Here is a 26,603-nt window from a genome sequence, read left to right as displayed (position 1 = left end):
CACCCACTGCTCCTGCACTGCGCCAATGGCGTAGTCTGACGCGTCTGTGGTAAGGGCAATGGTGGCACCTGGAAGTGGGTGCGCCAGCATGGTTGCATTGGCCAAGGCGCTCTTGGTGTTGACGAACGCCTGGTCCACCTCGGCCGTCCAGCTGATTGGATCCTTACCGGACTTGCCCTTGAGGGCCCCGTACAAAGGCTGCATAAGCTGAGCCGCCTTAGGGACGAATCGGTGATAGAAATTGACCATCCCCAGGAACTCTTGCAGGGCCTTGACAGTTGGTGGGCGCGGAAAGAGGTAACAGCTTCCACCTTCGTCAGTAAGGGGACGGCGCCGTCTGATGTTATGCGGTGTCCCAAGAAATCGAACTGCTGCAGTCCGAACTGGCACTTGGCCGGGTTGATGATCAAACCGTGCTGACTAAGGCGTGTAAAGAGGGTACGCAAATGGCAGATGTGCTCTTCCTTGCTAGTGCTGGCGATGAGAATGTCATCGAGGTAGACGAAGATGAAGTTTAGGTCTCGGAGCACGGAGTCCATCAAGCGCTGGAAAGCCTGTGCCGCGTTCTTCAAGCCAAACGGCGTGCACAGGAACTCAAAAAGGCCAAAAGGGGTGATGACTGCAGTTTTCGGGACGTCTTGCGGGTGCACGGGAATCTGGTGATACCCCCAGATGAGGTCAACTTTTGAAAAGATAGAATTTCCCGCCAAATGGGCCGAGAAATCCTGAATATGCGGGATCGGGTACCGATCAGGAGTAGTGGCGTCGTTCAGGCGTCGGTAGTCACTGCATGGCCGCCAGCCGCCGCCCGGTTTCGGAACAATGTGGAGAGGCGAAGACCAGGGACTATTCGACCGGCGAATAATCCCCAGCCGCTCCATCGTGTCGAACTCCGCTTTCGCAGCCGCGAACTTGCCTGGTTCAAGCCTTGTAGCCCGTGCATAAACCGGAGAGCCAGTAGTGGTGATATGATGTTCAACACCATGCTTCATGGCCGAGGAGGAGAAAGTGGGCCTGGTCAGCTCCGGGAACTCTCCGAGGAGCCGCGTGAAGTCATCCGGAGATGGGAACGCGCAGGCGATAGAGCGCGACACGGAGGTACCGTGGTGGCACGGAATCGAGTGGAAGGTGGCCGCGTTGATCAACCGGCGGTGCCGGGCATCAACGAGGAGGCCGTTGGCACACAGAAAATCCGCCCCTAGGATGGCCTGCGAGACTGTGGCTGTGACGAATTCCCAATGGAAGCGCTGACCGCCGAAACACACTTGGACCCGACGCTTTCGGAAAGTTCGAATGGCTGCGCCATTAGCCGCTACGAGGGAAAAGCCGTGCTCCCCAGCTTGCATATCGAGATTCGATGCAGGTAGGATGCTACACTGCGCCCTGGTGTCACAAAGGAAACGTTGACCCGATAGGGAATCGGTGATGTAAAGAAGTTTCCCCGAAGATCCGATGGCCATCGCAGCCGCGGAGCACCCGTTAGACCTGGTCCTCCTTCGCCAGGAATGCTGCAGGAGTTTTTCTTTGGGGGGCGAAAAGCTGCAGGGAGAGCGGCAGCGTCATGCCTTCATGCCAAAATGGGCGTGGTGGGAGCACCAGCCCACTGCAAGAGGAGCTGCAGCCGCACCTGTGGGGGATGGGCGTCTCGTGGCAGCGCAGCACTGCTGGGTTACTGTGAAAATCTTATCTGCTTCGGCAGCAAGCTCGGCGCAGTCTGTGACCTCGGACCTGGCTAGGGCAGCCTGCACCTGCTCCAGCAGTTGGCAGAGGAATAGCTCCCGGAAGAGGAAGCATTCCGGTTCGGCACCTAAGAGCGTGAGCATTTGGCTCATGAGCTCGGACGGTTTGGAGTCTCCGAGTCCGGGCATAGCGAGGAGCCAGCGAGCACGTTCTGACTTCGAAAGCCCAAAGACTTGTAGCAACCGCGCCTTTAACGTATCATACTTGCGGTCACTAGGAGGACTACCGAGGAGACTGACGATCCGCGAGGCAGTGGCGCTATCGAGGGCGGAGACCACGTAGTAATAACGGGTCTGATCCGCGATGATGTTCCTGATGGCGAACTGGGCTTCAGCCTGGATAAACCACGCGGCTGGTTGTTGCTCCCAGAACTGTGGCAGTTTCAGAGTCACGGCGTTCGTTTCCATGCTGAAGATCTTCCGTGAAAACCGTTCATGAAAGTCGGGGTCACCAATGTAGGAACGTGGGTTCCTAACTAAAAGACTGAGTTCTACTCAGGCGATCAAACAAAACGAACTTTAATGAAACAAACAGGTTTTAACAAGAAACTGCAGGATAACATCGAATGTAGGTCTGCTCTCTTCAGAGGCTCCACGAGGACTGCCCCTGCAATCCCGTGGCTGACGTCATGACGTCATCACGTTTTCCCGCCAGTGGGGAATCACGTGATGAGCAGCGTGACGCCATCACATTTTAGCCGCGCTGTTAAAGTAACCACGCTCTGTACAGTTAAACAGCATAAATAAAGATACAGACTCAGGCTGTAGCTAACATGTTGTTAAAGGAATTATATACAAACGATCTGAGTCCTTTGGTGGCTCCGCCACACCAGAAGATATTTTCTTGATAAAAAAAGTTACCAAAAATCCAATAATATGCGTATTTTGTTGCCTTTTCCCCTTTTAGAATGTAGAAGAGCAGGCTTCCTGCACTAGAGTACTAACTTTCCAATAAAACTGTTGATAAATGTGATAGGATTTATTTTAGCTACTTGCTTGTCTCCTATCTTCAAGGCCCTGCACTTGTCCCTTAATCAATTTGAAACAAAGCATTTTCTCCTCTTGTAAACAGATATTATTCATCTGCCTTTTCAGAAAAAGCTTTCTGTAGGAACGCTAGCTGCTAGTTTACAGCCTTTGGAAAAAAGACCTGGCAAATAAATCAAACATTTTAAAATCCTTTAAGGATCAAAGCACTTTGCCAGCTCTCAAATCATCATGCCCTTCCTTTATTCTTTTCCATCATTTTACAATTAAGTTTAAAAACAGTAGATCTGCAAAAGGTGATATTTCTGACAAACAATTAAAATACTGCAGATGCTGGAAATCTAAAATAGAAATAGAAATAGGAACATAGGAAAATTCGCTTCCACAGCACCATCTCTATTTTCAGCTCCAACTCATTCCATATGGATTCCAGCTTAAATTCCACCCTTCCTCTTTCAGATTAACCCACAATCACAGGTATCTCTGTGGTATTTATCATTATTCTAACCACTGCTTTCACCATTTCATCAGGTCCACCCTCTCCACCACGTGCTGCCGCGTGCATAGAAACATAGAAGATAGGAGCAGGAGTAGGCCATTCAGCCCCTCGAGCCTGTTCCGCCATTTAATGAGATCATGGCTGATCATCCAAATTCAGTACCCTGTCCCTGCTATCTCCCCATATCCCTTGATCCCTTTAGCCTTAAGTACACTCTCTCAAACTTTCTCTTCAGTAGCACTGACTCACTTTATTTCAGAGCTGTCCTAGTTCCCCAATTCCAATTCATCCTTCATCCTATCTGGTGTTTAAACAAAAAACTCTTCTTTCCCCTTCCTTTTAGGTGGCAAGACTTTGAATTTTATTACATTATGTTTTTTGGGTTCTGACAGGGGCTCATAGACCTGAAGCATTAAACCAAGCTTTTTCCTTTCTCCACAGATGCTGCCTGACCTCCATGATCTTTTTTATACAGCTCCAGTGCATGAAAGTAATGAAGTAGAACTAGGGAATGCGCAACAACGAAGAACATGATTAAGTTTGCCATGTACAACTCTGTGGTTGCCAACTCTGGTTGGACATATTCCTGGAGCTTTCATCACATGATCTCCCACATTCAACCACCCGCAGACAAATAGCCATCTCCAATATTTTGATATACAAAAGTGTTCAAAGAAAATGAAAAATACGCAGAATTTTTTTAATGCCCCTGTGATTTTTCTCCTAGGTTGCTCACAGCAGTGTCCAGTAAATTAATCTTTACTTCCTGGAGACTCCAGGACATTTTTGATGGGTTGGCAGCCCTAATGTACTGGGGACTGACAGGAAATATTTGATTGATGTTGCTGACTTGCTACTACAAACACTTCAAAGTTAAAGAAATGTCAATTAAACTCTTCTTTTTTCGCATTCTAAAGTTAAACAATCAATGGGTCTCTTCAGTATAGAATGGAAGGAAGGGCAGTGCAATAATGGAGGATCTTTCACAGTGCAACGACAGAGAAATAATAAGCCCCAATCTTTCTGGTTTCTTATCTATCATTTTTCTCCATTCTGGTCTGTGCGCAGAGAAAAACTACATTACCCACAACCCCACCGAGCGAAAACGCGCCTGCGCAGGAAGACTGCCGTCACCGCACCCCCTGCTGCACAACCGACCTTACTGGTTGGGAACGCCACTCCGCCCCGCCCACAAGCTGACGTCCATTGGGCGGGAGCGCGCGATGACGTCACCGGCCGGCCGCGCCAGTGGGCCAGCGGGCTGTCAGTCAGATGACGTGCGGGGGGACGGCCAGGAGGTTAGGTTGCGCGGTCGCGGTGGGGAGGGGGAGGGACTTGATGTGATTGTCGGTGAGGAAAAAGATGGCGGCGGCGGCATTAGTGGAGTTCCAGCGCGCTCAGTCCTTAGTCAGCACCGACCGGAACGCGTCTATAGACATCCTGCACAGTATCGGTGAGTGAGGCCGGCGGAGGCCGCGGCCAGCCCCGGGGGTTGCGGGCAGGGGGGGAACAACAAGAGGCCGGGCCGGGAAGGAGGGAGGCGCCGGGCCGCGGGGCTAACGCTGCTGACTCACTGTGAGTGCGGGGCCGGGCCTAGTCTGCACACACACTCTCCAACTCACTCACTCACTCACTCACTCTCTCTCTCCACCGTCCGTGTGTACCGGCCGGTGGATCCGGGCCCAGGGCTCCGAGGAGTCGGCAGACAGGCCCCGATTAAATGCTTGCCGAACGGCGTGATTGGGAGCCAGGGAAGCAGGGAACCACAGGCGGATGAATGGAGGGTCCGGGAGAGAAGTGGTTTGGAATTGATTGCCAGGCTCCCTGGATGGAGCACGGCTCCGCACATGATCCTCCTCCTCCTGCTGTTACTACCAGTAGAAATAGTCACTTCAAAAGAATCTGATATGGGCTGAAAGGCAACTGGCAGATCTTCAAAGAGGAATCGTCCCCAAATTATATTAATAAAAAAAACAGCTTTAGAGAAAGTAAATTATAAGATGAAAATGCAATGCACAGGAGTGGAAAAGTAGTCAATGAGACCTAATGCCAAGAAACGGGATAAGCAAGAGTGAGGCAATTTACTGAGTCATAGTAACAATGGACAGACATGTCACCTACGATCAGTCTATGGGAGTGAACAGGGGCAGATTAGAAAGTAGTAATGTTGCAAGGGAAAACACATAAATAATCATTGTCAGGAGTGTGTCCTAATCGGAGTGTAGAGGGTCCTGGCAACGAATTTCTTTGATGATTGGTGTAAGCTGATCATCATATAAATAAGCCAATATGAAGACAACACTGTTTTCTGGTCTACATCAGTTTTACAATCGGGAATGTGGTAATTATGTGAATGAAGTACATATTTGATACTTGTTCTAGCATCTAAAAGGGAGAACTGAGCACTATATCCAGCATGCTTATTATGTTTTTTCCCCCAAAAAATGCTCAATTAGCTTGAAGGTAGGGAGGGTAGGCCAGGCCAGAACAGATCAACTGGTGCTCGGAAAAGATTTTGCATGTGAGCGCAGTGTCCAGAGTGCATACGCTAATGACATGCACAATTAAGTTGAACTGGAATTGAATAACACTCTTTATCCTGTGCATATGAAAATTGATGAAGATTTCACTACTTCTTTTGCACTGATTATCAACAGTTTTCTGTAGCATAGTACCCTATTTTTAAGGTTCGTAGCATGTATTCATGTGTACACTTTGAATATACCTGCGTTTCGAAACTTCAGGCATTTTCTATTTCATTGTCTGGGTGGTGGTCTTGTAGAATTGGGAGAAGTAAACAGTTGAAACTGTCACTCAGTTCTTGTGTAAGTGAGAGCATCCCTTACTATAATCACTCGGGTGAATGACTGACATTTTCCCATCAATCAGAAATACAGTATCTTTTGGAGTGAGACACCAGTATCTCCACAACAAATATATTTTATATAAATTAAAAACAAATTGCTGGAAATGGCCATCATGTCGGGCAGCATTTGAAAGAGAATGAAAGGTTAACATTTCAGGTAGGACACTTCTTCAGAACACATTTAATGCCTTGTCTGTTTTTGGACACTTGGTTAGTTCAAAAATGTTGACGAATAGGAAAAGAGTTGAGAGCTTGAAATCTGTTATGCTGATCCTCTCCAACATATCAGATGATGAGGTGTAAAGTTTACTGCTAGATCAGTCTGTAATGGTCCTATGGTGCAGAAATGTATTTTGCAGACCCTAAAGTATCTCAATGTCAGATCTAATTCTGGAGGACTTTTTATCTTTTTGGTGGCTTGTTTGGTTTTGAGAAGTTCTGTACTGACTTCACAAAATAATTCAGCATAAGCTGAGCCCGATTAGAAGATACTGCAATGTAAGTTAAGTAGGTTGGCTTTTCTTGATATTAGTGGCTGTTTTGGTATTTGGAAACTACTTGTCTTTGTCTTAATTTTTTTTAAACAAAATTTGAGCCTACTTTTAAGACTCTCTTGTGCTGTCTTGGTTTTGCATTGCCCAACAGTAATATCACCTGTAGGATCTGTTCGTCAATAACGCAGGGAGGTTCTTAAGGTGGGGCTGAAGAGCAGTTAATAGTCAGGGTTCAGATCTGGTTAGCAAGAAGAGACACCAAGTAAACAATAACAAACTGGTTTCTGAATGTGGCCATGAGAATGTTCTTTCCTGAATGACAGTCAAGTTGAACAATTCCACAGGTCAAGAGTATTTGGCTATGTTTGGAAGCATTAGAGTTTTTCACTGGAATTCTGGGAAAAACAACTATGGTCGCCACAGATGACAAATGTTGTCCTTGTGCTGTTGTTCGGTGTTATCAACAATAGCACCAAATACAAAGGTAAAGACTAAGCTATTGTTAGTTCTTTGTCAGATTGATCTGTTCTCCAGTCTTGGGTTTGACACTGCATTCTGTTGTACTGGGCTTGGAAAGTAAACTATTTGATTGTTTATGTGCAACACTTGTTGAATAGATTAGATTTTGCCAGAGTGCTTTTCCAATACAATGGAACCAATCTACAAGAACTTGTAGAGTGAAGCTATTTATAATGAAAATCTCTTGCTTCAATTATTCAGCTGTATAACTGAAAATCCAGGCATTCGTGTATCTAATTGTTAGGTTATTGTGAGGAGTGAGATGTATCTCGAGCGTGTCTCACTAATTTGTTATTTCATTACATTCCCTTGATCAACAGCATTTGTGTTACAGAATTCAAAATGTTTTCTCCGTAACCACACTTGAAAGGGCAAAATCTATCATTGCACTGCACTGTGTCCAACTCAAGTGGACACAGTGCAAAAATTTCACTCACTCCTGCCTCAGTTGTAGAGAATTTGAGCAGTCAATGTGCTATATAAATATTAATTGCACACTTCACTTTTCAAGTGTGTTGATTTCTATTTAGCTATAGAGCGCGGTCTCAAAATTGTTTTCATGACATATATAGTCGTGTTAACCTGACGCAAAATTAGAATATGATACAATTGAAAACCACACTCCCTGTGTTATTGGCAGGTCTATATCCGATTTGATGAGGGATCTTTGGTCCTGAAGTCTTCAAACACACACAAGTTTATTTCACTTTTACATCCGTGTTTAATCGTGAATTCCAAAATAGGTGATTCAGATAAGCAATTTTAACTCTTTTGTGAATGCGGTCAATTCTTGATAATTCACTTTTGCACTAAAATTAAATTGAGCAACCTAATTAACACCGTATAGTGGGAATTTAGAGTTTAAAAGTTAAATTAGGTAGTTTGAATTAAGAGAGGATGCTGATATCTTAATTCACTTTGTCGTCCAATAAATGTGAAGGAAATGTATTATATTGTGTTTAAAACTACATAGCCTCACAAAAAGTAGTAGAAAAATCTCCTTGCTGGCTCAGTAAGTGTATCAAGTGAGTAATAGAACCAAACGAAACATGCAGGTCCCTGGTCTTGATTCCTGTTCCCTTGAGTTAGCTAATCACAGCTGGGGCAGCAGAAGGGGCTTTATTAGGAAAAGAAAAATTGCGCAGTGTTCCTGCTCCTGATCGCCATCCAGTCACTCCTCCTGGCAGTGCATATGTGTAGATACCATGGAAATGCATGGAAACAGGCCCTTTGACCCAACCAATGTGTGTTGGCATTTACCCTCCGTGCGAGCAAATAGTTTGAATGGTGAGGGGTGGATTAGGCTTGGCTGTATTGCCCCCCCCCCCCCCCCCCCAAATCCTCAGTAGTTAAAGAGCCTGCTGGTACTCTTTGTCAAGGCTCACACACCGATAATGTCACTTGGGTTAGACACCATGAAGCTGTAATTCCAATGGGGCACAGCTACCTGCAGGAGATGAGAGGAACCTGGGAAACTATAGAAGGCAAAGACATTTTTGAGACTGATTTTAAATGGAAATCTCATGACCAGGGCACTGTTTTCCCCTGTTCACCTGGTAAGCACTAATGAAATGATTTGGGTTGCAGAGTTTGACACTGCGAGAGAATGGCATTAACATACAGTTGATGCGGAAGTATATTTTGATTATATTCAGTCCTGTTGCTATCGGACCCAGTACCGACTTCAAAACCGTGCCCCAGGTGTTGCCAGCGCTCACTTTAAACAAAAGTGAATTATGATTAACTTCTGTTTAAAGATTTTCATTGGGTTCTGATACTGGAGGTGGCAGTTTTTAATACTGAACTGCATATATTTTAAGACCAATTTAGGTGAACAGTCGTGTTTATTTTACAAATGTGTACATCATTCGTATTTTACAAAATCATACATTTAGGTGCAATCCTAAAGGGGGTGCATGATCAGAGAGACCTTGGGGTATATGTGCACAAATCGTTGAAGGTGGCAAGGCAGGTTGAGAAAGCAGTTAAAAAAGCTTACGGGATCCTTGGCTTCACGAATAGAGGTATAGAGTACAAAAACGTGGAAATTATGATGACCCTGTAAAACACTGATTCGGCCTTGATTCTGTGTCCAATTCTGGGCACCATACTTTAGGAAGGATGTGAAGGCCTTAGAGAGGATGCAGAAAAGATTTACGAGGGCGATTCCAGGGATGAGGGACTTCAGTTACGTGGATAGACTGGAGAAGCTGGGGTTGTTCTCCTTAGAGCGGAGAAAGTTGAGATGAGATTTGATGGAGGTGTTCAAAATCATGAGGGGTCTGGACAGAATAGATAGAGAGAAACTGTTCCTATTGGCAGAGGGGTCGAGAGCCAGAGGACACAGATTTAAGGTGATTGGCAAAAGAACCAAAGGCGACATGAGAAAAAACTTTTTTACTCAGCGAGTGGTTAGGTTCTGGAATGCACTGCTTGAAAGGGTGGTGGAGGCAGACTCAATCACGGCTTTCAAAAGGGAGTTGGATAACTAACTGAAGGAAACATTTTTGCAGGGCTACGGAAAAAGGGCGGGGGAGTGGGACTAGCTGAAGTGCTCTTGCAGAGAGCCGGCATGGGCTCGAAGGGCCGAATGGCCGTCTTCCGTGCTGTAGCCATTCTATGATTTCACGTCAATATATCCAGACTTCTTGGCATGACTGTGCTTGTGGGCCAGGGTTGAGGTAAGCTTGTTTATTTATTTGTTCAGCTGGTTAGTTCGGCCTATGGGCAAGGAGGCTGACATACTGGTGGTCATGGCAGTTGGTATCTGTGCCACTCCTGGCCAGGGGGTGGGATGCTGTTACCCCAGTTCCAGGCGGAGATGCCACATGTTTGTTTGTGAGCGGAGCTCAATAATCCCCCTAAGGTGTGCAGGCGCACAGCCGCGCATCAGTCGGGAGGTCCCGCGCTGGGTGCTGGAAGATACCACGTGCAGCAAATTTAAAGGGACCGTGCGCACACAAAATTAGAGGGAACATTGGCGGAGCTGTACTGCGCCACAGTGGAGGAGGTACCTTGTTGCAGCTCCTAACAAATTAGCCGCCCTACTAATTGCAGGGGACCATCGGGCGTGCCTTTATAAATGGAAAAAACATTGCTTTTAAAAGACAAAAAGCAAAAATGCTGGAAGGCATTGAGTTGGTCAGCATCTGTGGAGAGAACAGATGCGTTAATGTTTCGGGTGTAGACCATTCGTCAGAACACCTTTGTTGAAGGGTCTACACTTGAACCATTAACTCATCTGTTCTCTCCACAGTTGCTGACTGACCTACTGAATGTTTTAATCATTTTCTAGTTTTTGCTTGTCGAGGTTTGGACAGTTGCCCTCTGGCGCAGGTGCATGCAGGAAAGTTATTCTGGTAGCCTTGGTATATAGATAAAACTGTTGGAGACTAATTGGGGGCCAAGTCAGAAAATACCTTCAATCCAAAATTTTATTTCCTTAATTTGCTTTCATTGGTGTGTCCACGCATCCAATCCAAAACTGAGGAATTGGGAATTGTGCAATGTTGAGAGTTTTAAATGATCATTAGCAACAGGAAATGTATGATGAATAGAATCCTAATGCGTGTATATTTATTTTATTTATTTGTCTGAATACGCTTTACTGTCTCTAACTTTACAGTCAGCTTTTAGGGCCATGTCATTATACAGGAGCTGTGTACATGCTGATCTGTTTCATACCGTATGACTGTACAGGGTTGAGCATGCCTGCAGATGTAATGATGGACGACTCCCTGGCTCACGACATCTTGGGTGGAGCATACACTTATGTTTTTACACCATCTTAGTTCCATGGTCTTTTCACTTGAGCAGTGCCTGAATTCCACTCTGAAGTGTTGTTCCAGTGCAGCAATGAGTGTGTTTGAGGAGCATAAACTTCATAGTATGGAAAGAAGACAGTTAAGGTGTACTTAATGGAATTGTATAAAAATATAAAGTAAACCCAGATTATTAGTTCAAAGCAAGCTAGGAGAACATAAATGGAAATGAGTGGGGAAAATAACAGATATCAGTAAAAGAAACTTCTTTACTCAGTGATAAATATATTGTATAATCTACCAAACAAGATAATGGAAGCAAAGGTGCCAACCTTAGCTGACCTCTTGCCTCTGAGTCATAAGGTCAGGGGTTTAAGATCCACTGCAGAGACTTGAGTGTGTAATCTAGGCTGGCGCTTACAGTGCTATACAGGAGGAGTGCTGCACTGTTGCGGGCGCTGTCTTTTGAAACCTGACTGCTCCCCCAGGTGGACGTATAATATTCCATGGCTTTAGTTGAGGAAGAGTAGGCAAGCTCTCCCCGTGTCTTGGCCAACATTTGGCCATCAACCAACACTATTTGAAACAGGTTATCTGGTCATTTGTCTTTTTGGCTGGCAAAAAGATAAATGACCCGATAGTCTGTGTTGAAATTAGCTACCATATTTCCTGTATTACAGCAGTGATCACACTTCCAAACGTGCTGTGAAGGGCTTGACAGGGTAGATGCAGGGAGAATGTCTCCCCTGGCTGGGGAGTCTAGAACCAGGGGTCACAGTCTCAGAATAAGGGGTTGGCTATTTAGGACTGAGATGAGGAGAAATTTCTTCACTCAGAGGGTGGTGAATCTTTGGAATTCTCTACCCCAGAGGGCTGTGGAGGCTCAGTCATTGGGTATATTCAAGACAGAGATCGATAGATTTTTGAATATTAAGGGAATCAAGGGATATGGGGATATTGCAGGAAAGTGGAGATGAGGTAGAAGGTCAGCCATGATCTTAGTGAATGGCAGAGCAGGCTCGAAGGGCCGAATGGCCTACTCCTGTTCCTATTTCTTATCTTCTATGTTCTAAGCTTTTGGGACATCCCCAGGACATGAAAGGTGCTATATAAATGCACACTGAGATGCAATTAGATGTTATGAGGGAGGGGTAATGAAATTGAGGAATGAGTTTCAATGGGCTGAATGGCCTTTTCTCATTCCTGACATTGCTGACTATCTTTACTGCAACTTCCCCAACATTATTGCATTCTAAAGTGGTAATCCTAGATTGCTGTTTGCGCGATCGTAGATCCCAGGTCCAAGTAGTATCCAAGCAATCTTTCTGATTGGTTTTCATTACACCGTTCGATGTGCTTATGCCAGCACAAACTTTTAATACAAATGAAAGAATCATCCTGGCACATGCAGAATATCTATACTGCATTCTCCAGTGTCACAAAAGGGAATAGTAATTTGCAGCATGAGCAATGAGTACGAGCCCGTGGTGTAGTATGCTCGGGTATTAATGGTCTGTACTGCTCTGTACACTGTCTTTTTTTTGCATGGTTCTTCGACCATGGGCAAAATGGACCTTCTGCAGTGTCTGTTCTTAATATTTTTAAAAGCGTTCGGTTAAAAAAATGGCAATTGTCCTGGAGAAAATTGCTTCTCCTCAGAATGGAAAATACGATGTAACACTAGTCAGCCACAAGTTGGTGCGAATTTTAAGACGGGCAGGAAAACCCCAAGAAGGTCTGCTTCCTGGACATAAAATGCCCTGCTCCTCCAGGCTCATCTCTATTGTTTGGAAGACTGCTCGCTTCTGCTTCTACAATATTTTACTGCTGCTCCCATCTCCCACTTTCTCCCACTTTCTCCCACCCCCGCCCCTCCTAGTTTTCTTGTGGTTTATCTCATTTGCTGTAAATATCTTTCTCTGGTGTAAGGGAATTTCTGGGTGATCTTGTAAGGCTAATGCCATCACTGTGAAGCCTTGTTCTGTGGGAGCTCCGATTTGGGTAATTTAGCCGGGAGATCAGCCCTCCAGATTTCCTGAAAATTGGAAAAACCACAAGGTGGGTGGACAGAACCCTACATCCAGTTCTCTGATTTGTGCTTCGATAGCCCGAGTCTGTGTCCCATGAGTAAAGACTTGCAATTTCAAACTTTATTCGTCTAAGTAACCTTTCTTTTAATAAGCCTGCAAGGATTTGTTGCAGTTGAAGAAAGCACTGCGAGTTTAGTGTTAATATGAAGCGATTATTGCTCTGCATTGATGCTAAGCTGGAAGATGTCTGATGTGACTAGAGCGAAGCAGTGTGAGACTAGGGGCAGGACAGTTAACATTTTGGGGAGACAAGAGAAGCAATGTAAACCAGGCTCTGCCCTGATAGGCACTCGAACTGCAGCAACTGGTCTCGGTGTACAGTGGAACTGTTCCCTAAAATAGCAAATTAACGTATAAACATCTTTAATATCTTCAAACTCTGCTGCCCATATCCTAACTTGGACCTTCTTCCTTTCACCCATCACCCCTGTACTCGCTGACCTACGTCGGCTCCCGGTCAGGCAATGCCTTGATTTCTAAAAATTCTCATCAAATTTTGCCTGATAATGCTCCTGTGAAGCAGCTTGGGATGGTTTTACTATGTTAAAAGTGATGTAAAAAGACTACTAAGCACTTGGTTTGAATATAAAACAAGGCTTTAATCAACTGTTTCAAAACCATGAGATTTCGAGTTACATCACTAGTTCCTGGTTACAGAAACATCCTGAGCAAGCTGGGCCCACGCCCGAGTATTTATACACCTTGGGCGGCGCCACCAGCTGGCCGCCCAGTGTTACTTCATGAGTCATGATGAGATTCATGACATCCTTCCTGCCTGAAAGTTTTGGAAGTCCGACGACTTCCTTCTAGTGGATTAGGCGGACCACGAATAGGTGCAGTCTTTTAGACCTTCGCTTGTGGCTGGAAGGCACGTCTCCACGGACCGTGTCTTGGTCCCTGGATCACTTGGTCTGTACTGGTAGATCGACGGGGCCCGTATCGCCTTGATCGACCTGCGGAAGACTGGGGAGATCGTGACTCCGGGTGCGGCTCCCCACAGGCGCAGAGCTGGCGTCATCTTGGTTGGTAGCCAGGGATTGACTGGCTTCGGGTGGCCATCCCATGGGAAGCGCTCGGCTCCCCGAGTTGATCCGGTGGGGTAGCCAGCAGATCCCTTGATGTCCCAGGTAGGGCGTCATCCTCAAAGGAGCGCAGAGCGTCGGCATCATTACCATGGGTTCCTCTACCAGTTGGGTCCGTGGGACTGGTTGGACAGGGAGCCAGATCTTGGAGTGAAACGGTGGACTCCCGGCCATCAGGGTACCGCACGTGTGCGTAAGTGGGATTAACGTCCGTTAGTTCCACCTCGTCGACGTGGGGATCGTTTTTGGAAGATCGGACGAATCTTCGGAGCAGCACGGGGCCGGGAGCTGCCAACCATGATGGTAGGGACATCCCATGAGCGGAGCGACGCTGGAACCTGAAGAATCGCTCGTGAGGAGTGACATTGGTGGACATAGAAAGAAGAGACCTGATGGAATGCAACGCGTCAGGGAGCACAGTTTCCCACTGCTGGTCTGGTAGGTTGCGTGACCTCAGTGCAAGACGAACAGTGTTCCAAATGATAGTGTTGTATCTCTCAACCTGTCCGGTACCAATGGGATGATACGGTGTTGTTTTACTTGTGGCGATTCCCTGTTGGGAAAGATAACTTGAGTTCGCTTGACATGAAGGAGGGACCCCGATCAGAGTGGTTGAAATTGACCATACCGCAAAGAGAAAAGACTTGATCGAGGCATTTGATCACGGTGGAAGTAAGCATATTGGGGCAGGGGAAAGCAAAGGTAAAGCGTGAATATTCGTCCACCATAGTAAGCAGGTAGGTGTTTCGTATTGAGGAAGGCAATGGCCCTTTAAAGTCAATGCTGAGTCGCTGCATAGCGTGTATGAGTGAGCCATCCGACGGATGGAAGAATTGCGGTTTTAATTCCGCACAAATTTTACAGGTGGAGCATGTTCTTCTCACATCTTCCGTAGAAAATGGGAGATTTTTAGATCGCACAAAGTGCAACATACGGGTAATGCCAGGATGGCATAAGTCAGTATAAAGATCCGCAAGAGTCGAAGTTGACATAGAAGGGCAGAATGCACGCGAGGGTATCCGGGACTACATTCTCTTTGCCGGGTCGATAATGTATGGTGTAGCCAAAGGCGGCCAATTCCATCCTCCAGAGCTGTATTTTGTTATTCTTGATCTTAGTGCGTTTCTGGTTATCCAGCATAAAGGCCACGGAGCGCTGATCAGTTATAAACGTGAAATGGTGACGAGCGAGAAAATGACTCCATTTACGTACTGCTTCGATGATGGCCGTAGCCTCCTTCTCGACAGGAGGATAATGGAGCTCGCTACCCTGCAAAGTTCTGGACAGAAATGCCACGGGTCGACCACCTTGATTCAAGGTAGCCGAGATCGCCACCTCCGATGCATCGCACTCGACCATGAAAGGAATATTTTCATCGATGGAACGAAGCGTGGCTTTTTCCAGTTGTCGCTTGAGGAGGTTGAAAGCTGAAATAGCCGTTGCCTCCAACGGAAATTACTTTGCGTGAAGCAGGGGCTGGATCTTGTCGGAGAAGTGGGGTATCCACTTCGCATAATAGGCGAAGAGAGCCGAGATTCGTAGGGGGAGGGAGCTCCTGAAGCGGACGAAGTCGCTCCGGATCCGGTTTGATGACACCGTTGCCCACCCAGTAGCCAAGGATGTTGACTGATGGTACTGATTTCACAGATTTGGACTCATTTAAGGTTAAGTTGTGACGACGGAGAACGTCAAAAAATTTCTGGAGGTTGGCATCATGCTCCTTCTGGTCATGACCAGCAATGGTGATATTATCCAGATATGAAAAAGTGTCCGTTAAGTTCTCCTGTTTGACTAGGCTATCCATTACCCGTTGAAAGACAGCCACCCCATTGGTGACTCCAAATGGAAGGCGACAAAACTGATAAAGCCGACCATTGGCCTCAAAGGCCGTATACTTTTTGTCAGAGTCCTTTAACGGTACTTGATGGTATGCGCCCTTTAAATCAAAAGTTGAAAATACCTTGTAGCTGGCAAGGTTATTGACCATGTCATCAATGCGTGGTAGTGGGTAGGCATCCAGGTCGGTATACTGGTTAATAGTTTGCGAGTAATCGATGCAAAGACGTTTCTAGTGTTGCTTCAGAGGATTTTTAACAATGACGACTTGAGCCTGCCAGGAAGATGAACATGGCTCAATGATACCGTCAGCTAGAAGGCGAGAGATTTCTTCCTCGATAAAGGATCGATCGTCTTGGCTGAAACGTCGTGACTTAGTGACTATGGGCTTACATCGGGGGGGAAAGATTGGCAAACAAGGAGGGCTCGTCAAGCGAAAGCGCACAAAACGGTACTTTGGAAATAGTAAGCTCCGGCTTTGACCCTCCAAACTCGAAAGTGAGTCTTTTGTGTTGTTTCTGGAAATCCTGTCCCAGGAGCACATCACTGCATAGGTTTTTGAGCACCCCGAGCCGGGTGGAGAAATAAGTGCGGCCATTGAGAATAAGGTCGACAAGACAAAAGCCGGAAGAATTGGTGGTCAGTGTCATCAGAGCCATTGCAATTTCCCTGTCAGAGGGGTAAATACGCAGTTTTAACTTACTGACAGCCCGCTCACTAATGAAGCTGAGTCGATTAGTGCACTCAATGTGTCCATTTACTGAAACCTTTGTGGCTGCATGGGACAGACTTTGGGGAAAAACAGCTGTGATGGGAGGAGGGGCAGTTTTACCCTTGACAGCTGTAACCTTAGTCGTGGTTCTTGGGGGAGGAGCAGTTTTATAGATAGTAGCTGCAAAACTAATGGGCTCTTGACTGGTATACCTTAGCAAAGTAACCTTTCTTACTGCAATGATTGCAGACTGCGTTATGAGCAGGACAAAATTTCCTATAGTGGAATGCACCTCCACAGAAGAAACACTTCCTTCCGGATTGCCAAGATGCCGCTAGGGCAGGGTCATCATCAGTGAAGGCTTCTAGGGCAGGGTTGTCATCAGCCAGGTGGGGGAAGTCATCAGTGAGGGCTTCCGCCCGAGGCCTGTCGAAGGAGTCACTAAAAGTGACAGCAGCAGCCCGTGCACGTGGTGAAAGATAGGCTTCTGCATTCCTCTTGGCTAAGTCCAAAGAGCATGCCTGGTCATAGGCAGCCTGTAACTTGAGGGGTTTATTCTTCAACAGACGCTGACGTATGAAGGGAGACGCAATCCCATTAATAAAGGAATCACAAATTAACTCCTCCTCGTACTGCTCAGCTGTGACAGCTTTAAGATTACAATCCTTGCTGAGCCTGCAAAGTTTCTGAAGGAATTCGTCAAGTGATTCCCGGGTTGTTGTCGAGTTGTGGCCAGTAGATGCCGAGCAAAAATTTCGTTTGGGGACTTAACATATAGTTGCTGTAGTATTTGGATAGTGGCGTCATAGTCTACACAGTCTTCGATATAGTCGAACACATGAGGGGATACATAGTTGGCAAGCATTCGTAACTTATTAGGAACATCCTCACCACACTCCTCAAGGAAGTTGCTAAAGGTACGATACCAGTGTTTCCATACCTTAGTAGCTGTAAGTGAATTCGGGTCCAGGTCGAGATGGGCAGGTCGGAGTAGTTTCTCCATGATGGATCGATTACTTTGTCCGAGTTCCCTTCTATGGTTTGAGTCGTAGCCGTCTGTTCCCAAGACCAGTCAGGGCGTGGAGCAGGTTCAGTTGATTAAATTGATGTAAAAAGACTACTGAGTGTTTGGTTTGAGTATAAAACAAGGCTTTAATCAACTGTTTCAAACCATGAGATTCTGGTTACATCACTAGTTCCTGGTTACAGAAACATCCTGAGCAAGCTGGGCCCACGCCCGAGTATTTATACTACTTGGACGGCGACACCAGCTGGCCGCCCAGTGTTACTTCATGAGTCATGATAAGATTCATGACAAAAGGTGCTATATAAATGCAGGAAGTTGTTGTTGTTTATGTTCATTGTTGTATATGATGGTTAGTAGAGGCTTCCAACAGCCAGACAACCAGCAAATAGGTTCAGGTTGAGCCGAGGGTTTTGTTTTTTGTATTGTAGGTTATTATTTTTATTCGTTTATGGGATGTGGGCGTCGGTGGCAAGGCCAGTATTTATTGCCCATCCCTAATTGCCCTGGAGAAGGTGGTGGTGAGCCGCCGCCTTGTACCGCTGCAGTCCGTGTGGTGAAGGTACTCCCACAGTGCTGTTGGGTAGGGAGTTCCAGGATTTTGACCCAGCGACAATGAAGCACGCCGATATACTTTGAAGTCAGGATGGTGTGCGACTTGGAGGTGGTGGTGTTCCCGTGCGTCTGCTGCCCTTGTCCTTCTAGGTGGAAGAGGTCGTGGGTTTGGGAGGTGCTGCTGAAGGAGCCTTGGCGCGTTGCTGCAGTGCATCTTGTAGATGGTGCACACTGCAGCCACGGTACACCGGTGGTGGAGGAAGTGAATGTTTAAGGTGGTGGATGGAGTGCCAATCAAGTGGGCTGCTTTGTCCTGGATGGTATTATGGGCTATGCCAGGTTACTCTTGGCAACTAGATTGGTCAGGATAATAGCTAAATTAAAAAGAAGGAATTTGTTAGCCTTTATAAATGTTTGACTATAATTGATTCAGCAAAATAATTGAAATGGCATCTTTCACAATCTTTCCTTGTCCCAGACCCATTCCAAAATTTGTGTAAATGATCTAGTGTGGGCGTTGGCACGCATTTAAATAGAGCGTAACAATTGGAATCTCTTTCCAAAATGAAAATTATACAATTATCATGCACTTATTTGTCTAGGCATTTATGTGCCTATTTTAGTTCAGAAAGTAACTACTGGTGGTAGTGAGCCTCCTGATTTCACTCGCTTGCACGACTAGATTGCTGAAGCGCTCTTGAGTATAAAATCTGCAAATTTAGATTTTTTGCACTGTGGGTCTCGGTCACTCCTCCAAACCAGTCTCCTGGGTGTCATCAACGCTCAGCATTTAAACATTCCAGTAGAAAAAAAAGTTACGTTAATCACAGTTTCCCCCCACCTCCCCTCCATTGTTCTCCTACACTCCTGAAAGCGCTGGCTCTTGCAGGGTTATGCTTCCCAGGTACTCGAGCCCACCAGTCCCTTGCTTAAGTGGACATTCTTCATGTGAAAGCTTGGACCCTCAAGTGTCAACAGGCTGTTCAATCCTTGAGGGCATTACGGCCCTAACTCTAATCCTGTTTTCATCCATGTCTTAACAGCATTTAGGAGCAAAAACCCCTGGAAGATTTCCCCTCCACCCGTCCCGCTCCATGTTCAGCCCAGAGCTGCTGAGGTGAGTTGTATCACCCACCTACTGCTCTGGCTCAAACAAGCTCAATCTTCACACTGGGGATTGAATATGAGACCTTCTGTTTAGTTCCTACCACACTGTGATGCATTTGTCTACTAAGCCATTGAGGAGCTGCTAATCACAAATCTCTAGAAAGAGGATACTGCTGCCAAAGTTGCACAAATTAATATTGCTTAATTTTCTGTGCGACTCAGTGCCTTGAATATATTGAGGCCTTTGAAATCCCTTTGCAGGTAACCTAAATATTGATTTCATGGGGTGAAAGCTGCTTTGAGGTGTAACGGACATGTTGGACAGTTCAATTTTAGCCCAGTAATCACAACGTGACCCAGGTTTTGTGAATGTGACCCGACCAGTGTGTGAATGTGGCCCGACCAGTGTGTGAATGTGGCCCGACCAGTGTGTTAATGCACATTGTTTCAAACTGGGGTCCTTGTAGCTTGGGGGCGTCCACGAAGGAATGAGAGGATATGCAAGGTCATAAATTTCTGACCGTTCTATCAGATCTCGATATTTTCCTGTATTTATTGACATTAATTAACAACACATTATTTCTGTTGCTGAACACTTTGGATAGCTGATGCTGTGTTTTGGAGATAGGTTGGGATCCCCAGAGGTATTTTAATAATTGCAGGAGGTTCCCCATACAGAAAATCTCCACTTCAGATACATCTATTTTTTGCATCAGTCTGCAGTTGCTTTGATACTTGTATCTTGTTTCGGGTCCTCGTTGGAATTTGGTTCTAAGTATTTTTGTGAAACCATTCTATATTATACACGGTAGTTCCATAAAACAAAGTACTGCTCCTGTTGCATTCTCGGCATTTTAGTTTAGTACTTCAGGCTTCTCCTTTTTTACCTATATAAAATCAATTAAAAAAATAAACAAAGTTTTATCTACTTCATGAATAAAGAAAGTGATGAAGAACTAACTGATTTATCTCCCCATTCGCTTTGATGACCATAACACTTCCTTGAGTGATTAGGTCAACCTACTTGTGATTTGTGTGATGATTGCTGAATACTATACTTACTCCACAAATGAAGGAACCTTTGTAGCTCCAAGTTAGTTACACAGGTGGTGTTCACAACTGGAATGAATACTTTATCCAGAAACATGGTGTTCCACATCCATTGAACATAATCCGGTTTCATATATTAGTGTTTAAAGAAAGACTTACATTTATATAGCGCATTTCACGACCACCGGACGTCTCAAAGCGCTTTACAATCAATCAAGTACTTTTTTGAAGTGGAGTCACTGTTGTAATGTGGGAAACGTGGCAGCCAATTTGCGCACAGCAAGGTCCCACAAACAGCAATGTGATAATGACCAGATCATCTGTTTTAGTGATGTTGGTTGAGGGATAAATATTGGCCAGGACACCAGGGATAACTCCCGTATTCTTCTTCGAAATAGCGCCATGGGATCTTTTACGTCCACCTGAGAGAGCAGACGGGGCCTCGGTTTAACGTCTCATCCGAAAGACGGCACCTCCGACAGTGCAGCACTGCACTGGAGTGGAGCATCACAGTGATGGTGCATTTGAAGATTTGACCAGTGTGAGAGAGCCTGATGCATATTTCAGTTGTGTGGCAGGACTGACTACGATACTGATGGCACATAAAGCTAAGTTGTGGCACATAAGCTATCTTGCAGCTGGGCTTCTCTGAAGCTCTCTTTGCTGGTCTCTTCATTCCCACCATGCTTAAATGACGCATCCTCCAGCATGCCACAGGCAGTATCCAGCATCCTCATCACCTTTGCCCTTGCAAAACTCCACCAGCTTCCTGTATATCCTTCCTTGTCTTTCAATGCTTCCACAACCTCACCTCACCCCTCCCTATCTGTGATCTCTTCTACCTCAATGTCTCTGCACTCCTTTTGCTTACCCTGCTCCTTCAGCCACCTTGCCCCACCTTCTGAAACTCCCTCCTTGTCAGCTGTGGCTCAGTTGGTAGCACACTCGCCTCTGAGACAGAAGGTTGTGGGTTCAAGTCCCGCTCCCGGGACTTGAGCACATAAAAGCTAGGCTGACTCTCCAGTGCGGTACTGAGGGAGTGCTACACTGTCGGAGGTGCCGTCTTTCAGATGAAACGTTAAACCGAGGCCCCGCTTGCGTGCTCAGGTGGACGTAAAAGATCCCATGGCACTATTTCGAAGAAGAGCAGGGGAGTTATCCCCGGTGTTCTGGCCAATATCTATCCCTCAATCAACATCACAAAAACAGATTATCTGGTCATTATCACATTGCTGTTTGTGGGAGCTTGCTGAGCACAAATTGCCTGCCGTTTTTCCCACATTACAACAGTGACTCCACTTCAAAAAGTACTTCATCGGCTGTAAAGCGCTTTGAGATGTCTGGTGGTCGTGAAAGGTGCTATATAAATGCAAGTCTTTTCCTTCAGAATCTTTGCCTTGCCACCTCCCTCCCTACCTTCAAATGTCTCTTAAAGAGCCTCCTGTTTGTGCATTTATCCGCTCCTGAACATCTTCCCTTTCCCACCTTCCCCCAGCGCAGTGCGCACTCACCACCCACTGTCCTCTCTTGGATATCTCTTTCTATGTAATGTAAGAAAAATAAGATTTTTTTTGCCTCTGTGTAAGCTGTCTTGGGACATTTTCTCTGTAAAATCTGTGTTATATTTACGTGTACCTGCTGTAATTGTTGGCTCTGAACACTGGCTTGTAGTGTGATGCCCTGATTGACAGGACAGATTGTGATTAGCTGAAGAATAAGACTGCGATGCCTTGCAATTGGTTCAGTCATTTTTCCAATGCACGGTCACGGAGCCTTTCTCTGTTTTGGCTACTTCTGTTGGGAGTACAGTTGATTTCAACAAATTAAGGAATGCAGCTTAAAAGCAACACAGCTCAGTATTTAGTGCTGGCACTAGATTAGGAACTTTAGTAGGTTTTATAATTAAAAAATAGATCAATGCAAATTGTAAATTTATAAGGATTACTTAAGTAAAATTTGTTGAACGGGAACTCAGAATTGTACAATGAGAAGTCAAATCCTTAAATTTTGGTTAGATTATTAATTTTAATTCACAGCTTAATATTTTAACAAAGCCATCCATACCTCTGGTCTGTTCGCTGATGGTGTTGATGCCGGGTGGCAAGAGGTTGAGAGTAAAACTTTCGTCTGGAAATGTTGACGCAGTTCGCTGTCTTCTAACCTTTTTTTGACAAGATGTTTATCTTGCCAAAAAATAGTGAAAATTGTGACCATTCCATGGGGGCGATTGGTGCCCTCTGAGTTTGAGGACAAAGGTGATGGTGATCAAGGTGTGGTGGAAACCGATTTCTGTCGCTTGCAGTGCAAACAGAAACCAAATATTCTCGTATTTGATCTGGTGGTGCTGTCACTAGCCAAATCATTGACCAGTTAACTTTCAAACTGCTGCTGACATAGTCAGTATTTAAGTTTAAACATCAATGGATTTTCATGTAATTCACTCTGTAGTGACCTGTTGTTCTTAGTGGTGCATGTGGCACTATAATGAAAGCAGCAGCCACATTAAATGAATTAACTGGCATCAAACTTATATTTGTAAAATACAAAAAATAACTTTCCAGTAACTGTATGCTGGAACAGAGTGTTTTTCTCTGTCACCTGAAAATGACAGTTGTACTGCAGTTCTATAGCTGACTGACGCCTCTCTTCCCACCTACATACGCCTCAGATCCTACCTCTTCAACTTCACCTTCAGCCACCTTCCATAACTTGTCTCCCATTCTCACTTGGTTTACTTTGTTCTCTTGTAAAGCACCGTGGATATTTGTTATGTGAAAGGTGCTATGAGTGTAAGTTATTAATTTATTACCCATCGCACCTACGTTCAGGAAAGCAGGCAGCTGTAGATAACAATGTGTTTTTCAAGTAGTTTCTGGCTGAATGTGAAGTCTGCAGTTTTAGGTGTAGCTTTTTGTTCAGTTGTATTTGGGTCTCAAATTTAAGGTGGCTTAGGAAATGGGTTTTCTATGAATCTTCCGCCTCATTAAGACACTCCATAAAACCTACCTCCTTATCCAAGCCTCGACCCTAATATCTCCTTGTGTGGCTCGGTGTCACATTTTATTTGATGATACTCCTGTGAAGCATCTTGGGATGTTTTACTATGTTTAAGGCGCTATATAAATGCAAGTTGTTGTTGATGGGATAGACGTAGAGAAGATGTTTCCACTTGTGGGGGAGCATTCAACACTATTGTCCCCAACAAGCTGGCCTCCAAACTCTTGGCCTGAACACTTCCCTCTGCAACTGGACCCTGGACTTCCTGACAAACAGACCCCAGTCTGTCAAATTAGGTAACCACACCTCCCCCCCCCCCCCCCCCCCCCCGACCCTGAACACGGGGGCCCCACAAGGATGTGTGCTGAGCCCCCTCCTCTACTCCCTCTTCACCCACGACTGTGTGGCTGTTAATGGTTCCAACACCATCATCAAGTTTGCAGATGACACCACGGTAGTAGGCCAGATCACCAACAACGATGAGTCAGCCTACAGGGAGGAGGTCCAGCATCTCGTGAAGTGGTGCGCCGACAACAACCTGGCCCTTAACACCAAGAAAACAAAGGAAATAATCGTGGACTTCAGGAAGTCCAAAGGCGGAAGTCACACCCCCATCCACATCAATGGGGCGGAGGTGGAAAGGGTGGCCAGCTTTAAGTTCCTCGGAGTCCACATCACGGAAGACCTCTCCTGGTCCCTCAACACCTCCTCTCTGGTGAAGAAGGCCCAGCAGCGCCTATATTTCTTGAGGAGGCTGAAGGGATGTAATCTGTCACCCCCCGATCCTCTCTAACTTCTACCGCTGCACTATAGAGAGCATCCTGACAAACTGTATCATGGTATGGTACGGCAGCTGTAGCTCCCATGACCGGAAAGCCCTGCAGCGGGTAGTCAAAACTGCCCAACGCATTACCGGCACCCGGCTACCGACCATAGAACATATATATCAGAAACGCTGCCTACGGAGGGCACGGCCCATCATCAAAGACCCTACCCACCCCAGCCACAGTCTGTTCGCCCTCCTACCATCTGGAAGACGCTACAGATGCATTCGCACCCGTACGACCAGATTTAGGAACAGCTTCTTTCCCAGGGCTGTCATCCTACTGAACTCCACAAATAAACACTAAAGCCTGCACATCTGCCGATGCACTTTATTATGGTCATATTTATGCTAATATATATGTACAAATGTATGTTGAAATGTTTAAGTGTCCAATCCAAATTGTACACTCTCGGGAGCCGCAAGCCTACATTTCGTTGTACTGCACTTGTGCACTAACAATGACAATAAAAGTTGATTTGATTTGATTTGACCAGAGCTAGGGGCTGTAAATAGAAGATAGTCACTAATAAATCCAGTGAGGAATTCAGGAGAAACCTCTTCACCCAGAGAGCGGATAGACTGTGTAACTCGCCACCACAAGAAGTAGTTGGAGGCGAATAGCATAGGTGCGCTTATGGGAAAGAGAGATAAACACGCGAGAGAAAGGAATGGAAGGCTATGTTGATAGGGTTAGATGAAGTAGGGTGGGAGGAGGCTCGTGTGGACCATAAACACCAGCATAGACTAGTTGAGTCAAGTGGCCTGTTACTGTGCTGTAAATTCGATGTAATTTATTTTTCAGCTTTCAAGTGAAGTAAAATTCTATTCATTCTTTGTACTTTCAGTTAAGTAGTATCACAAATAATTATGGGGCCTGTTGGCAGGAGCTATGTTACTATTGATTCTAAAGCTACATTGTAAGAATTAAGCATTCAACTATCAATGTAATACAACATTTTATGTGTAGTGTGCCATACATTAAATCTGTTAAAAAAAAAATTTTTAAATCTAGCGCTCTGCCTTTCTGATTAAGATAAGTAACTTGGCTATACTGATTTGCTGAAATAGTGATCAGCAAAGATCCTGAGATGCAGCCACCTGAAAGCTGTAATTTCAACCAATATAGTTATAGCCATAATTTTCTTTCTGACCCAGCTGAATGTATAGCCATATAAATGACTAGCTGGGGGGGCCTGGCGTTGCCTAGGCTTTTTTGTAGAACGGCAGTTTACAGGGCCGCGCGGTTGACGGCCGCTGCCGCTCCCCCGCTCTGTGTCTCGGGCTGAGCGGTTGTCAGGCTCGGCCCGAGTGAGCCCAACTCGCCTCCCGCTCTGGCGGGCCGGGAGCAGGATACTGTGCCGGAGCCACAATGTGGGGGTTTGTTGTGCTGGTGCTGTCGCTGTCGGTATTTAAAAAATGGTGGCGACGTTTCGGGAGGCTGCAGGATTAGGCCCGCCCACACACGGAACGAAACGCCCCCCCCGTGACGCACCGATTAGTCAACCATCAGGTCACTGAACTATAGGATTGGTCAACCATCACGTCACTCAACGCTAATGAGCGGTAGGATTGGTCAACCGCTAATGAGCGGATTTTTGAACGTTTTTTGTATACTGTCTGAACAATTTTTGTCTGACCAAAAAGTAAATATGCCTATGACACTCCCCTGATCATCAGCTTTCTTTTGATATAACGTGTAGGTACGCTCTAACTTTTGAGTGTATAGCAGGCAGACAGACGGACAGACACCACTATTTATATACTAGCTGGGGGGGCCCGGTGTTGCCAGGGCAATTTTGGACCGCGCGGTTTACGGCCGGGCGCTGCCGCTCCCCCGCTCTGTGTCACGCTTTCCCTCCGTGACCCTCTCTCCCTCCCCCTCTCTCTCCGTGCCCCTCTCTGTCCCTGCCCCTCTGTGTGTCCCCTCTGTCTCTTCCCCCCCCCCCCGTCTCTGTCCCCTCTCTCGCTCTCCTCTCCCTCTCTCCCCTCCCTCCCCCTCTCTCTCTCCCTCCCCCTGTCTCTCCCTGCTTTGCTCTCTGGCCCTCCCTCCCCTCTCCCTCCCTAGCGCCTCAGGCCCGGTGCCGTTGTGATAATTTGGGACCAGGGGAAGGGCTTTGAAAACTGAGCCTGGCCGCGGTGGACGTGCGGGGCCTTGCGTTTGAGGCCTGGCCGGGCTCTGGGGCCGAGACGGACCCCAGCTGAGCTCCTGGTGCGGTGTGGCGTTAACGGCTGGCCGCTGACGCTCCCCCGCCCGCTCTGTGTCTCGGGCCGAGCGGTTCTGAGGCCCGGCCCGAGTGACTCCAACTCACCTCCCGCTCCCGGAGCTGCAATGTGGGGGTTTGTTTGGCTGGTGCTGTCGCTGTGGGGATGAAAAAAATGGCGGCGAAGTTTCGGGAGGCTGCAGTATTAGGCCCGCCCACAGACGGCGGATTGGTCAACCATCAGGTCACTGAACTGTA

General features: G+C 46.3%; 1 protein-coding gene across 1 annotated transcript in view; it reads left to right on the top strand.

Annotated features, from left to right (window-relative positions):
• The first annotated feature begins 4,548 nt into the window (after window positions 1–4,548).
• LOC147101464 (26S proteasome non-ATPase regulatory subunit 11) overlaps window positions 4,549–26,603 on the top strand; it is an 82,393-nt gene continuing 60,338 nt past the window's right edge. The window contains exon 1 of the mRNA XM_085966603.1: window positions 4,549–4,678. Coding sequence (XP_085822729.1) covers window positions 4,588–4,678 — 91 coding nt within the window. The 5' untranslated portion in view covers window positions 4,549–4,587. The remainder of the gene's footprint in view (window positions 4,679–26,603) is intronic.

The sequence above is a fragment of the Somniosus microcephalus genome, chromosome 24 (genome assembly GCF_052327205.1).
Source record: "Somniosus microcephalus isolate GS21.2 chromosome 24, FLI_Smic_1.0, whole genome shotgun sequence".
In the NCBI taxonomy this organism is placed as follows: Eukaryota; Metazoa; Chordata; class Chondrichthyes; order Squaliformes; family Somniosidae; genus Somniosus; species Somniosus microcephalus.
Note: the sequence above shows the minus strand (reverse complement) of the source record. Positions and strands in the feature narration are given on the sequence as shown.